This window comes from Rhamphochromis longiceps, linkage group LG4, assembly GCF_057381845.1.
Source record: "Rhamphochromis longiceps isolate RC_006_pf linkage group LG4, R_longiceps_female_GT1.1, whole genome shotgun sequence".
Taxonomy (NCBI): Eukaryota; Metazoa; Chordata; class Actinopteri; order Cichliformes; family Cichlidae; genus Rhamphochromis; species Rhamphochromis longiceps.
In genome coordinates this window covers 16,311,161-16,326,411 of record NC_140560.1, presented here as the reverse complement: position 1 = coordinate 16,326,411, position 15,251 = coordinate 16,311,161, and the positions used below count along the sequence as shown (strand labels likewise).

The following is a 15,251-nucleotide window of genomic DNA, read 5'->3' as shown; positions in this document are numbered from 1 at the left end:
GGAGCAATAATTCCCCGTCTCCCGTGTTACACTATCCCCCTGTTCATTTCCCCTGTTTAATTGGCACTGCTTCTGCAGACGGGGTAAGGGAAAGCTATTTGAATGGTTGGTTATGATACATCTACCTTAAGTCTACTTTTTTTTTCACCAACTTGAATGGCATACTATCAACTCTGTCAATGTTTAACGCAGAGTTGTACATTGTACCTCCCCTTGTAAGACAGTTGATATTACCTAAGTCACAGTGTCTGGTCTTGTGTTTGCTCTCCTCCCATATTTACCTCCCAGATTCCAGGCTACCTGGGTCCTGGTTGGCCAATTCATTATAAAACAGCAATAACAACTTACTCAAGCTTTTTTTTAACACATGGAAGCGATATATCCTTATACTGATAACACCAACCACAGCAAAGCTACACATGTTTGCTTTTGAAGGAAGAAAATGAAAAAGTTAAAGCACAAAACACCTTATTATTATTAATATTAATATTATGATTTTTATCTATGCATTTATTTTTTCATTTACATAAAGGGAGCTTGTGAGAAATTCAATATCATTCCAGGTTATTCTCCTGGAAAGTCTGCATGAGGGACTCTAGAGGTAAAACAAGTTAAGAGTGCACCTTTATCTTATTTTACCATGCTGACATTACACTGTATCTGCGCTCACACATTATGTGCATGACATATCCGGCTCCCTTGCTTGGGATTTGTTTCTGATCTCATCGTATTTTCATTAAACACCACCTACAAAGGTGAGGCGGGCAGAGGGAGAGAAGGGGAAGAGAAGGAGGGAGGCAGGGAAGGGAGAGTGTATAAAGAGAGAGTACAGAGGCTCCTCCTCATTCGCTGCTGCGTGTGTTTCTTGTGTGATTTTTTTTTTCCTAGCCCGTTCTTCACTCACACTCTCGCTCAGCAGAGATTCAGAGGTCGGGAGCAGAGATTCTCACAGGGACAAGGGGTGGAAAACAGGAAACTGCTTTTCCCTTCTGCCACCACATAGGAGACACAAACAAGAGGAAAAGACATCAACAACAACAACAACAACAACAAAAAGGTACAAATTGTGTTTATTTGCCTGAGGGGGAGGGGTGCTCTCATCAGCCCTGCCTTCTGCATGTGCTCAGCTCACTACACACTGTGTTTCCAGATGGAGAGGACGCAGGGAGACGGAGAGGTGGACCACCTGGAGCGGCCAAGCCCGCTGACTGACAAGGAGAGGGTGATGATCCAGGCCTCCTGGGGAAAAGTCTACCAGAACTGTGATGATGTCGGGGTGGCCATACTAGTCAGGTATTTCCTTTTCTATGTATGTTTGAGGAAATATCTAATTCACACCAAAATAATAAAAAGAGTACTGTGAAAAATGTTATCTATAATTAACAGGAATGTTATATTTGAACTATTTTAACATCCTTTTTTATGGCTATGCATCTATTTACTCACATGCTGAGTAAATATAGCACAAACAGTGTAATATCACCTATTTTGAGACTTTGGTATGAAAGTTCTTTCCATCTTTATTATATAGTTCACCACACGTAAGTTAAGGTTTGCCTTTTACCCCCTTTTACCGTCAGCGCACCAGCAGGAGCCAATAAAAAAACAGCTGATGCTTGTTTGTTCCCCTGTGCAGACTTTTTTTTTTTTTAAAAACTTGCTTCCTCAAAATCCAGGATACGCTCAACTTCAATGAGCTTGCTGACTTTTACAGGTTTTACAGTCATCTCTTTAGATGTGACGCTCTCTTAATCCTGTTTGTTAAGTTGTTAGGGCAGAGGTCAAACATTTAAACCCCATCTGTGCCCATGAAAGGGGCACACTCCCTCTCAGAAGAGGTTCTGATTGAATGCCTGTATAGAGGGCTTGGCAACCTATGGCAGCATGACTCCATCACCAGCTGTAAGACATTTAAAATCCTCCTCTTTTCTCTATCACAGTGGATACATACACAGCAGGTATTTAGTCTTTCATATATTTACTACATCATATTTTATTGATTTGCTGGTTGATTCCTGCACTTACCACACTTTCATTTTTTCACATTGAAAGTTAAGCAAAGCAAATGTTGCAAAAATCATCCATGTGCAGGGATTTCGCAGAAGTGTGACGGCTTTGAATGGAATTCTTGTGTGACGAGATTCGATGCACGACAGAGCATGCCTTTATAATCCGTTCTGACTGCAGGAGGTGAAAGTTGAGAGGGAGTGTAATACTGTATTTATACAATCACCATTAATAATGTAGTTTTCACAGATTGTTGAAAAGATGGAATTTAGCTGCTGCGCTTTCCTACAGAAACAGAAAATAGTATAAAAAAGTATTTAAAATATGTCCTTTCATATTGTCTTGCTTATATTCCATCACTAATTTCCTGCGACCTTCGGGAATTTGATTAATAAAGTCCGATTGATATCCGTGTCCTGGCAAAAGTCTCCTTCAGCCAGCGAGAAAAGATCCTGCCACCGTGTCCAACTTCAAGCCTAACGCTGCAAATCCTTCAAACTCGTCGGCTTTATGGTCGTCAGATAGGATCTAAAGTAGCAAATCTCAGCGCTCTGTCTCTGAAATGAAAAACTTTCTATCACTTCAGCTCTTCATTTAGTCTCGAAATAAGATAAGGAAGGATTAAGAACCAATGACCATATGAAAAACTAATGAGGCTATTTATATGCAACCACAGGTCACATGCAATTACAAAGACAGAAAGATTAAACAGCACGGTTCATTATTTTGCTCCGGCACTTGCAGAAGCCCATACACCCAGGATTGAAAAATGAATGCACCGCCTCCCAACCTCCTTCCCTCAGACGTTTAAGTTCACGAGTAAAACTTAAATATCGAGCCATATGTTGCAGATCTGACAGTGTAAATCCGCACTTCCTTTTTCTGTTAGTTGCTCTACAGACAGGGAGGAGATGCTTTGGCCCTCTTCCCAGACTGTGGGAGGGGGTAAGTTTTTAGGTTCCTCATTGTTAATTCACTCTGATACTTCTGAGTGTCAAAGAAAACATCTTTAAAAGGACTATTTGCTGTCTTCAGAAAGAACGCAGCGATATTAAATTCTCGACCCGGAGCTTAAACTGAGATGAGAAACTGAGTATTCCAACATAAGTATAACTTCGTATCTGTCTTTGCTGGAATTATAATTTCAGTGTCACTCAGAAAGAAAAGGAAGTATCAGGTGTGATCATAGCAACCTTAGTAAGCATGGAATACCCACACCCTCATCTGTAATAAGCATGTTACTTTTTTTTGGAAAGTATGCAGGATCATGTTTTTTTAAGTCCTGACAGGAACCAGAGCAGAACTAGAAACATCAGCCAACAGGTTCCCAAACGAGGAGCGGCGAGGGTGGGTGGCTTGAAAACAATGTGTATGAGGAGACAGGTTTCATGTTCCTGATATTAATTTTGTCATTCCATCCCAAGGAATGGGTAAAATAACAAATATTGACATTGATAACAGGACTGGTACTGTTTTTCTTTAAAAACAATAGAGTTATTCATCACACTGGGTTTTCAGGTACGAAATAGGGATACGCATATGTATACTACCTTATAAGTTGAATGGCAAAGGGCCTTAAACTGCAAATACAATAAGAAGTCTCCATCCATTCATTTATCAAAGCAAAAACAGTTATGAAACAGAGAAGCTCCCAGAATATCAGAGTTAGTGCACGCTTTGGGATTCTTTATCTGATGCTACAAGATTTACTTTCCTTCTCCAGTGTGACATATTAATTGGTTTGGAAAGCAAAGGAAGCTATAACTTCATTTATGATGATAACTATTTCATATTTAGTCATTTAGTCAGTATTCCTCATTTTTATTTCATAAACCTAACCACAGCTGTTGTTTAGTACAACAGAACTTGTGAAATCACTGTGTAAAGTATCTATTTATTCAGCTCTTTGCCATGATCACAGCTCTGCAGCTGGACTCTTCCCTTTAGGTTGTAAATCCTTTGCAAATATATGGAAACCACACTGCACAGTATCAGTTTAATGCAGTTATTTTACACTAAAAGTATGCAGCACCCTTATACATGCGCTAGTGTTTACTCGTGTTATCTTGCCAACTTGACAAGGGAACGTGGGTTTATAGGATGAGGCTGCAGGCAGAAGGAAGATGAGAATAGTACAGCAGTTACACGTATGTATATATATCGTATTTTTCATTTAGCACTCCTCCTTTGCAGATTCTTTGTCAACTTCCCCTCCTCCAAGCAGTTTTTCAACCAGTTCAAGCACATTGAGGACGCGGAGGAGCTGGAGAAGAGCGCCCAGCTCAGGAAGCATGCTCGGAGAGTTATGAATGCCATCAATACACTGGTGGAAAACCTTGACAACTCAGATAAGGTGGCGTCGGTGCTGAAGCTAGTGGCCAAGGCCCATGCACTCCAACACAAGGTGGAGCCTGTGTACTTCAAGGTAAAGAAAACAGTGCGTGAACAGCTGTGCAGAAAGCACGCTCCAAGACATTAGTAGAAAAAAAAACTGTCTTTCATTCTGCACCATGTGCTTCTGTAGAGTCACGTATTTACAGTCAGTCAGTTTAATAGGTTAGCATAAAATGATCAATAAATCATTTTGCATTCACAGGAAATGATACAATGTGAGACAAATGTGATAAATGTCAAGCATACGACGCATGTCATCACCCCCAACCAGTCATGATGGCCGCCCCTCCCTGAGTCTGGTTCTGGTAGAGATTTCTTCCTGTTAAAAGGGAATTTTTCCTTCCCACTGTTGCCAAGTTCTTGCTCAGAAGGGATTGGTTGATTGTTGGGGTTGTCTCTGTATCATTGGGTTTTTACCTTACAGTATAAACCACTTTATATTATGTTCGTCATTAAACTCCTCTTTCCTGCCATAATTTTGTGACTTGGTTTTGCTCCCTCTCCTTTGATTCTTTTATGTTTTTTCTCTAGCATGTAGTTTTAAGCAGATACATAATGCACAGTCAATTGTTGTGAGCTCGTGAACAGAAACCAGCTGCACACCGTTTAATATGATGCACCACGCAGCTGTTTGGACCAGGAAACCAGATTAATTAGCTGAGAGCGCCAGAGACTGCTAGCAACCCTTCCCATCTGAGATTCCTTTGATTCAGTATTGAAACATAGAGTTATATGAAAAAACTGACACTAAATAAGAAGATAAGAGACAGCTAGTGTATTTGCAAATTTGATGAACAGTTCCATACATCAGACCAAAGATAACAAGCACAACTCAATCCCTTGCAGTCTGTATATTGTACATATTATGCTTTCGTTGCTTCAACTGTACAAAAACCCGAGACTGGGGGTCAACATTTTCAGGGAAAAACAAGTCAAAGCGCTCCATCAATGTCCTGAGCACATTTGTTTGTGTCTTACTCAGATTCTGAGCGGTGTAATCCTAGAAGTCCTGGGAGAAGAATTTCCAGAGGTCATCACACCTGAGGTGGGCGCAGCATGGACAAACCTCTTGGCCACGGTTTACTGCAGTATCTCTGCCATCTACAAGGAACTGGGCTGGGAAAAGCTCTCAACCTCGACTGGTTGAACGTTTTAAACTTGGACTACCCATATGGAAAAGAAGTAGTAAAATTTTCTTAGAAATATACACGCTCTCTAATAGTAAAAGTTAGTTTTATATACATACATATCGTAATACTATGATTTACTCATGATTGTGTCCATTTTCTGTTTTTCTGGTGTCGTAGTTTGAATTTTTTTTAATGTTGCATGAGAAAAATGTGAAATGGCCACTTTCATATGTAAATTGATGGTATAAAATATAAGCCTTGAGAATTACACATATAAAACAAACATTTACTCGTTTTTTGTTTGGGTTTTTTTTAATTTTCTATTTCTTTTCCACATAGGCAGGCATGCGGGGAAACCTTCTGATTTCCAGGCTTCATAGGACATTAATCAGTTGACTCTAATGTGAGATACAGCTTGATGTAATCTAAGATCATCATGGGACGTCCACTCTTACGTGTGGTTAGTAAAGTGGGTTTCTAGTGTGTATAAGAGAGGGAGAGACAGAAAGAAAGAGAGGGAGAGAGGGAAGAATAAAAAAAATCAGCTCACCTTCTTACATTTGTACTCTTGTAAAAAGCTAAACCATTAAAAGGAGAGAGAGCAAAGAGGAAGAAAATGCAAACATAGACCCACCAGTGGACTAGAGGTCACATTTGACTTGGATGTGCCTTCTGCTGAATGTGTATATCTCGAAACAGAAATGTAAACAGCATTCTTTCTAAACAGTATGATGTCTTTCAGATGTTTAATCTTATCAGTCTGTATCCACTTGTAGCCACTTTATTAGCTCTTAAGTATACGAGACGTTTTTACATTTTTACATTTAAATGTGGCGATTGTACATTTTTCATCATGGCTCACGTTTGTATCTGTAATTGATTCAATTTTCAAATAAAAAGAAAAGCCTCTGTTTATCTGCTGCTCCAATGTGACCCTCCTGTCACTACACACTCGTGGGCATACCGACAAAATTACACCTTTCTTTTCTATTCCTTGCCCCACTGCTCCCTTATTCTGTGCTTGAGTCAGCAGTGCTAAGTATAAGTGGCTTAGCTGCCGACAGTCCGTATTTATACCCTCATTTATCCCACTATGTGCTCTCTTTTCATAATATATTGTAGGAACACTGGACTTGGCCTGCGGAGAAGTCATTAGAGGGTCTGGTTTTGGTATATTTAGAAGCAGTCCCATGATATGTTCTAAACATTCGATGTTTCCCAAGTTATGTTTGAGCACAATAATATTGAACTAGATAATCCACTTATAAAACAATGTAAGCTGATTGGTATGTTGATCTTTAGGCTCATGTTGCGAAGCTACCCTGTTGCCCCCGTTACATAATTCTGCCTATCCTCAACTGAAAAAAAGACAATATACTGATGAGATGGATTTAGCATGCTGTACTAATGACATGGTGGTAAGGGTGGGCTGTTTTTAGAACAGCAACTCACAGCATGCTCTGTTTACCTCGTAGTCCTGCCAGCGAGATCTAACCCCCCCTCCTTGATCCTAGCTAATCCTCCATGGTAATCTCCCCAATCATGTGTGAGCGCCAAGGCAGGAATAGTCAGATTGTTACACCACAAACTCTGCCTTTTACCATTCAAGCCTTTCAATGGCGGAAGACGGTTCAGTGCTCTGAACCACCAGCGTTCCCAAGGCAGGAGATCCTTGGGGTAGAGCCATGTGTACGACTATGATGGTCCTCACCACCATTGCTCTCATCCTACGACAGAGGTTCTCCAACAAAATCAAACCGTGAGTCTAACTTTATAAACCCCCATTTGAATTTTCACATCTAGAAATCTTGTTTTATTTTTGCATTTAACCCCCTCATGTCAGTATTTGCTTTAGCAAATGCCTGAAAGAATAAAGAGGAAATTTACTTTGAGCCATTGGAGAAACACATTAAATAGCTCATTAAATAATTGACACAAAAACTATACTTTTAGCACATAAAAGCCATATCTGTTTCATATGAGGGGAACAGCGTGAGAGACTGGTTTTCATTGATTCGAAATCAGCCATGTGATTATTTTAGGGCTTGCTTCGAGCAACAGCGTGGTGGATTAAGTGGCTGGCTATGTAACGACAGTGTATTCCAGCTTTTTTTAATGGAGACATGAATGGAGGAGGAAAAAAATATCAGTGATCTTGAGTTTATGGCTACTAATTGACTTTAAGTGCAATCATCTCAGGCCCCTGGCCCTGCTTACCCACTCACACTGCAATAGCAAACAACGCCAACGGCTACAGCACCATGGAGCATGGCAGCATCTAGCTCACTATTAAGACTGAAAAAAGCAAACAGAAATAAATGAAACAGGAAAAACTGTGCGCACATTTTCCATCATCCAGATCTCAAGATTTTATCATGATAAAAGTGTACATTGTGCTCTTGTTATGTATCACCTCCCACAGGCAGAGAGAGGAGTTTGAGGAAGACGTGCCATACATGAAGAGCAACGGAGCAACAGAAACAGAGAAATGACTGGGTAAGAAAACGCAAACAAATGACCTGAAGGGAAGCATACTGAGAAAATGCAACACCTTTTCTTCAAATTCGAGAACATGCGAGCGACAGATTAAAAAGCGGCAGACAACAAGATCCGATGGCTTCTTTAGTGCTTAGCGCTGGCCAGGTTCCAAAGTTTTAGGATTTACAATTCCCGTAATTCAACTTACAGCCCAGGTTGTTAAATGCTGTTGAAACTGTCAAACATGCATGTCATCCTTCTACTGGCCTGACATGAGATAACGTCCACTGGGTGTTGTTATTGCAGCCTTGAAAAATGTTCTCTGTTTACAGGTTGTTAAATCGCAGCAAACCTCCAGTGCTCATTAAAACACTGTTTTTAATGAGGAATCATTCAAAAACGATCAGGATTTTCAAGGAAGTTTTCAAAATCCTGATCTTTTTTGAATGTGTGTGTGTGTGTGTGTGTGTGTGTGTGTGTGTGTGTGTGTGTGTGTGTGTGTGTGTGTGTGTGTGTGTGAGAGAGAGAGAGAGAGAGAGCGAGAGAGAGAGGAGAGGTTTACAAAGGGGCTTCAGACAAGTGGAGAAAGTGGAGCAGTGGAGCATGTTGGAGAGGCACAGATGCATAAAGAGCCAAGACGCCTGCCCCACATTTGGCTTTTAAGTACTCACTGCTACACTGCTAACACTAAATGATTCAGAAGCAGAAGAAACAATGCACCATCTCTTTAGAGGGTTATTATAAATACATTGCCTTCCTGGAACCGCAGTGTTAAATGCGAATGTGAAAGATCGCTACATAAAATAGTAAACCTGTGCCCCACTGCAGGATGGAGGTTTCATGTAGGTCACAGGCCACCTTAGGAGAGCGCTTTTATGAGGGCAATTGGATTTAGCTGAGTCAGGATGACTATTCCTTCTAAATCATTATTGGCCAATGCCATTCATGACTTTGCAACTAACAGCATTTCAGCACCAAACTGTGTGTTCGCAGTGTTTACAGTTCCAATTGCATAAGTGGAGGAATTGTTTTCCTCTCCAGGCGTTTTTTTCTGAACTTCCAGCCATTACTTAGAATGTCATTAGCCATTGCAAACCGGAATTGTGAGTGGAAAACCTCTTCCCACTTTAGTTTATTTTAATTTAGTTTGCTTATGTGTGTCAGATACACCGTGTAGCATTTGATTGCAGTAAATTATTGCCTATAAATAAACTCTCTTTAAAATTTGCAGTGATGTCACGCGTTTCAAAATCATTATAGGATCATTTCCAACAGGAGTGAACTGAGGCACGCACCCTCGGTTAGCTTTATCACAGGAGATAATGAGAGAAGTCATAACTTACGTGCATTCTGACACATTCCTGAGTCGATCTAGTCTAACGTGTGCTGGATTTGGGCTGTTCAGTCTGTTATGATAGAGGAAGGAAAAACCCCACTGATAAATCAATTCTGCAATAAAAAAGAAGAAAAAAAAGAAAACATTCCAACATTTCTGACATTCCAGACGCGATATTTTAAACATAGATTGAAAGATCTGCCAGATCCTCTGTCATCTCTAGAACACCTGCAAACGCTGTGCTGTAGTGATGAAACTGAAGGAGGTTTCGTAACTTTTGTAAACCTTCGAAAGATGCACGAAGAACAGAGATGCCTGCCTCACATTTGGCTTTTGAGGACTCACTGTTACTACGCTAAATGATTCATGGGCAGAACAGCAATCCATCATCTCTTTGGAGGGGTAGTATAAATACATCACCTTCCTGGAACCGCACTGTTAAATGCCGGTGTAGAGGAACTTAATAAAGTAGTTGACCTCCATAATGAACCACAGCATGTTAGCTTCATGAATCATCTTCTGGAGACAGCTGTTTTCCCACATCATTCATGACTTTGCATTTAATATTTACATTTTTTTCCCAATTGCTTGCTCATCCTCCCCTGCAGATGTCATTTGTTAAATCTTAAGTTGAATAAGCCAGAAAACAAGTCTTAATTTATTTTGTGCTTCTTTTTTTCAGTGGCCTCTTGATGTCAACACTACAGGACAGACTTCATGTAATCTTCTTTGTATTCTCTCAGTGATCTGATTCTAATTCATCTGCATTTGGCAGCTCACAGTAAGGCTCCCACCGGGAGTGAAAAAAATAAAATAAAATAGAGGGCTACAAAAACAATGAGGCTTGTTTTGATCATGCCTCCCCCCTATCTGTCCAACAGATGTTCGTTTTACTGAAGAGGAAACAGCAAATGAGTGAACATGGGTATGTTTCAGCTTGGAAGATGAAACTGGACAAAGGCTGAATTTACAACATTGCTACTACTGCTGTCTGCTTTAGAGTCAAAATGTATCTTTAGCTTGTGAATTTGATCAGATTTCCAGGGTTTAAAGTAACAAAAATGTGCCTCCACACAATAAAATGCCACAATGTTCTTCTCTGATTGTCTGATGTTTTGCTTTGACATATAAAATTATTTTCCATAAGGAAAAACAATAGAACAAAACATTTTCATACCCTCCAACAATATTACATTTTAAATCTTGCGAAATGTATGTTTCATTCACACATGGTGCAAGTAGCTTCTAGACCAGAGAAGTGAATCCAAGGCCATTGCCTTGGAATCCATTGCCTTAAAGCTGCATTCTTTCTAGTGGCCAGCAGGGGGCGACTACAGTGGTTGCAAAAAGACTTCTGGTTATGTTCCTGTGACCACTTGCAGTCAGCTGCCAACTTTAAACTAACTAACAGGAATAAGACGGCAATAAAACAGTTTGTCACTGAATGGGGTCAAGTTAGCAGTTACGTTCAATCTGTTTGTGATCAGCTGTGATAAATCTGTGGAATTACATACACAGAAATTCAATTTAACGATTAACGTTCAGAGTTCAGCAAATTTTTCTTCAATTTGAAACTGAAAATTTACAAATTCCACGAGAAAGTGGGAGGTAGTTACTCCAGGACTGGCAATTTAACTGCAAAATAGCATAGGTGCTCACTATATTTGAGCATAGCTATGTCCAACCAGCTAATAACCACCCACATGACAGATGAGTTGTACTCATTGGAACAGACTGGCACAGACTGATTGCAAGGCAATTATTTGCAAACTTTTACCAATTTGTAATTACAGTCTGTGTGGTTTGGAGCATGATTGCTTGGAGACAGGTCGCCTCTCACCAGGCAACCTGTTCAATCGCCTCCTGATCAAAAGTAGTCACTCAGAGGTTGAAGGTGTTGCATGCTCGAACTACATGCAATCAATTGCTGAATGTGAAAGAATTCAATGTCCTTACCAGGCAACCCCAGTTTTTTTTTTTTCCTTTTTCACAAGAAGGTTGGTGTCCTGTTTTTACTCTATTGTTACAGAGCTGTTAGAAGTCCTCAGCTCTCTCACTCGGCCACCGACGTAAACATTTTACTGATAACTTTATGGGTTCAATTAGAAGTTTAAAGTCATGCTGAATAAAACATGAAGTTCACTGTTTTAACATTATTATTAAAATGCTACCAGTTGTAATTGACTTTGTTAGCTGAAGGGCGTACACTGTCCTCGGTTTTATTGTCACTGCCACCCCTCCTTCATGAGCTGCTAAACTTTAGGCTTCATATGGAGTTCACTAACCAGTATGACTACTTACATCTTTTACTGTAAATAGTCTCATCTCACACTATGGTTAACCGTAGATTACATAAAAGATGGACGCCTGTTTGGAGGCCTGAAAACAGCTAACACCACTCAGGGCTAGCTAACTTGGTGAGCAAAGTCCATTGACATGCTAATTTTGGCTATTGGAAAACTAGGCCTAAAACAAAATGTTTTAACGAGAAAAACTGAACAACAAACTCCATTATATTTTAGTGCAACTGAATGCTGATCAAGACCAACCATCCATGCTCCCATGTTTTGCATAACTTCAAGCCTTAGCAGAATTTTAATGGGAACATTAGAGCAAAATTCACATGTCATGAATACAGAACTTAGCTACAGTGGCCCAAATGGTTTTTGCAAAAGGCTGTAAACATATTTATATCGGTGGTAAAACTGAGCATTTTAACATGGTGTATCTGCAGATCGACTCACTTTTGGAGTCAGGCTCTATTGGCTCAACCAAGGAAAATGCTGCGTTGGCATTATTTTTCACCCCCTAGACTGCTGCTTGTGATTTTCTCAGGAAATTAATCCTTTCACATATTTTAATTAAACTGATTTTTTACTTTATTTGCAGTCAGTTCTTGTGGGGGTTTTTCTCCAGGAGAAGACTGCAAATGTAACACTTTCATGGGTAAATCATAGCATGACACATACATTTTTTTCCTGCTTCTTTTCCATATGGTTTGTGTTAAATTGTTGCACGCAGAGGGCTAGACCTTTGGCAGGATGCATCTCAGCATTTCACAAGTGGCCTCATTTCTTCTGAAGTATTGAGTTTACGTCATATGTTGCACTGTATGTGGCATGTAAACATTAAAGCTTTATGCTGTTCTCCCAGAGGAACACCAGCAACTAAATATAGCATTAAAAGGCATTTATGCTCTGCTGTGTGCCACTGAACATCAGGGAGGCTTCTCTGTCATATGCACTAATAATAACTGTTTCATACTTAGGTGATTTATTAAAATGGTTTTCATATCATACAAGTATTTATTTTCCACTCGGTCAAAGTGCTTTTTTTTTTGCCTTCTATCAACATTTAAAATGTCAGCTGACATTACAGTAAACAAAGCACTCCTGTAAAGTATACCGATCACATGATATGCACAGCAGATAATTTGGAAAATAAATAAATTGTTATTTGCACACTTGTTATTTGATATTTACTTTATCAAAGGCAAATTGCCATAGATTATCACTTGTGTGCATTAGTCCGACAGTCTCGACAAAACTGCAGAGTCAAAATGAGGCCTGTCCACATTTGCCAGCAGAGGAAGGAAACCTGTCTGTTAACAGCTTCTGTCTGACTCACCAATTCAGCAAAAATGAAACAATATCGAGCATGTACAGACCTCATGCGCTAAAACTGTTTTGATACTACAATGAATAGGAAACAAAATCAGGTCTAGTTGTATGTAACTCTGTAACACGATGAATGATGGCTTTGAGGAATGTGCTTACTGTAAGACGACAGTCCTCCTGCACCTTCAAACACAGTCCACACAAATCATCACAGAAAATAAACTTTACAGTTCAAGTAAATGTTAAACATTAGATCAATATTGGAAAATGTCATTAAGACATAAAGCTCACATTCAGCCATTGTCTTTTATTTATCCATTTCAGAGCTCATGGGAGGGAGAGAGGCGGACTGAATTCGAACCCAGCGCTAACCACTGCACCTCTGTTCCACCCTACATGAAAATTAGTATTATGTATGAGCACATATGCATGTATAGCTTCAACACTGTGGGACAAACTTCCCTTTGCCATCAGAAAGGCACAAAAACTCAGTTTAAAAGGCTTTTAAAAATCTACTTGTAAACTTTTAAAGATGATTCACAGCAAATCACTGGAGTTAAATATTCTGGAGTTAGGCATAAAAGTGCGCAAGAGTTACATTCCGGGAGTTTATTTTTCACCTTATACTACAGTCAGTGTTGGGGAGTACTCTAAAGCGGTGTAATATTTAGGTGTTCATTCACTGGGTGCTAAGGAGTCTAATTCAACACATTGCTGGTGTTGTTTGTCTGTCGACCGTTACAGCGCCTATCTGTGTTTCTTTCTTGGACTCCGACATGTAGGAGGTAAAAATACTTTATTTACTTTGGAATTTTCTGTGAGTGTAGTGATGTTATTTATATATATATATTCAGTTACATGGATGCACAAGTAAAATATAAAGTTAACTAACTAGCACTACATGTGTTTTCTGTATGTTATGCTGATTTGGAGATAGCAGCTAGGCTAATGCTAGTCAAAAGTTAGCTAACTTACTTATCTTACTGTATTTTAAGATACACATTTCACGTTGTCAATGAAAACGTTTATTTCTATTTCTTAATTTTAACACCAACGTTTAATTTAACGTTAGCTAACTACAGTAATATTCTGTTTAGACTCATGGTAATGGCCGTATTTAACCAAAGAGAGGTGCAGCCTGCACTGATGAGATGTTGAGGTACCATTAACATCAGTTAGTTAGTCCTGCTGCACACTGAGACATGCACACAACCCTGTCTCCAGAACTGTAAAGACAAGGACACAGCAAACATGCAGTCACATTGTCTGCTAAACCAGCCTAGCTAAATAGATTTTAAGCAATATTTAGTGTGGACAGGCTAACTCAATGTAAGACAGTGTTCGTTGATTAAGTTATACACAGTTTACATAGAGTTACCATAAACAACCTCTTCTTCTTGTGTTGTGTTTCATAGTAGTAAAGGTATTTTTTTCCGTAGGTGGCCAAGATGTTGATAAAAGTAAAACACAGAGAGACAAAGAAATATGCAAAATTGGAAGAAGTCAGCTTCACAGATTTTGTGAGAGCAGGTAAGTTATGGTTTGTACTAAGTCATTAAAGAAGAAATGATAATGTTGTTATTAACTAAGTGATGATTTTACTTCAGTGCAGCAGAAGTTTCTCATACCAGAAAATGCAGCACTGAAAGTCACGGATGAGCAGGGTATAGAGGTGGATGAGGATATCTTTCCTGAACTTGCAGCAGTCAAAGAGGTGTGTTTTGTCATCTATACAGCTGAAGGTAAGTAAATATATGCTCTGATAGATTTTGAAGGATTTGATTTGTACAGTTACTCTTAAATAAACATTTTTAATTTGTCTAATATCCTGTGGTAACAATCACAAAATGCTGTTTTCATGGCTCAACAGTAAGTTGGATTTATCACATGCATTTCAGACATCCTGGAAACACAATCATCCAAGAAGCTGCGTGACTGCTCAGACCTAACACACTATGTGACACTCACACCTTGTGGTATGTAAATTGTATATTACCATAATAAAATACAAAATAACCATCTGTTCTCCTGGGAGAAAGTATAATTTAATCAAACCGTGCAATTTACTGGCCCTGTGTGCATAAATGGTATCTTTGTTGTGTTGTGTTTTTGATTGTATATACCTTGTATTCTAATATTTTTATTTGTCACCCTCAGATTTGACTGTCCTGAAGCAACATGTGGAAGAGCCCTCCTCTCCAAGTCTAACAGATACATTGTCTGTCTCAACCACCAGCAGTCAGAGCAGTGACACAAGTGATGCCGGACTTCAAATGGTTCAGCCTCTAT

General features: G+C 39.4%; 1 protein-coding gene and 1 long non-coding RNA gene across 3 annotated transcripts; both read left to right on the top strand.

The window, feature by feature from the left end:
• The first annotated feature begins 866 nt into the window (after positions 1-866).
• LOC146671304 (cytoglobin-1-like) lies at positions 867-7,209 on the top strand. Its single transcript, XM_085403506.1, has 4 exons — positions 867-1,057; positions 1,151-1,293; positions 4,201-4,432; positions 5,384-7,209. The coding sequence occupies exons 2-4, from the start codon at positions 1,151-1,153 to the stop codon at positions 5,546-5,548; spliced, it is 540 nt and encodes a 179-aa protein (XP_085259632.1). The 5' UTR covers positions 867-1,057; the 3' UTR covers positions 5,549-7,209.
• Positions 7,210-10,026: 2,817 nt separating this feature from the next.
• On the top strand, positions 10,027-10,448 carry LOC146671303 (uncharacterized). Of its 2 annotated transcripts, none has more exons than XR_014911430.1 (2): positions 10,027-10,064; positions 10,227-10,448. It is a non-coding gene; the product is annotated as an uncharacterized LOC146671303 (long non-coding RNA). The 2 variants fall into 2 exon arrangements; XR_014911431.1 differs by having other exon boundaries at positions 10,031-10,126.
• Positions 10,449-15,251: the final 4,803 nt, after the last annotated feature.

What these genes read in the sequence shown, in the direction of transcription:
- LOC146671304 (XM_085403506.1), top strand. Translation starts at nt 1,151, where the DNA reads ATGGAGAGGACGCAGGGAGACGGAGAGGTGGACCACCTGGAGCGGCCA. An exon ending in GGGGTGGCCATACTAGTCAG is followed by an intron (nt 1,294 to 4,200) that starts GTATTTCCTTTT and finishes CCTCCTTTGCAG; the next exon opens with ATTCTTTGTCAACTTCCCCT. An exon ending in TGGAGCCTGTGTACTTCAAG is followed by an intron (nt 4,433 to 5,383) that starts GTAAAGAAAACA and finishes TGTCTTACTCAG; the next exon opens with ATTCTGAGCGGTGTAATCCT.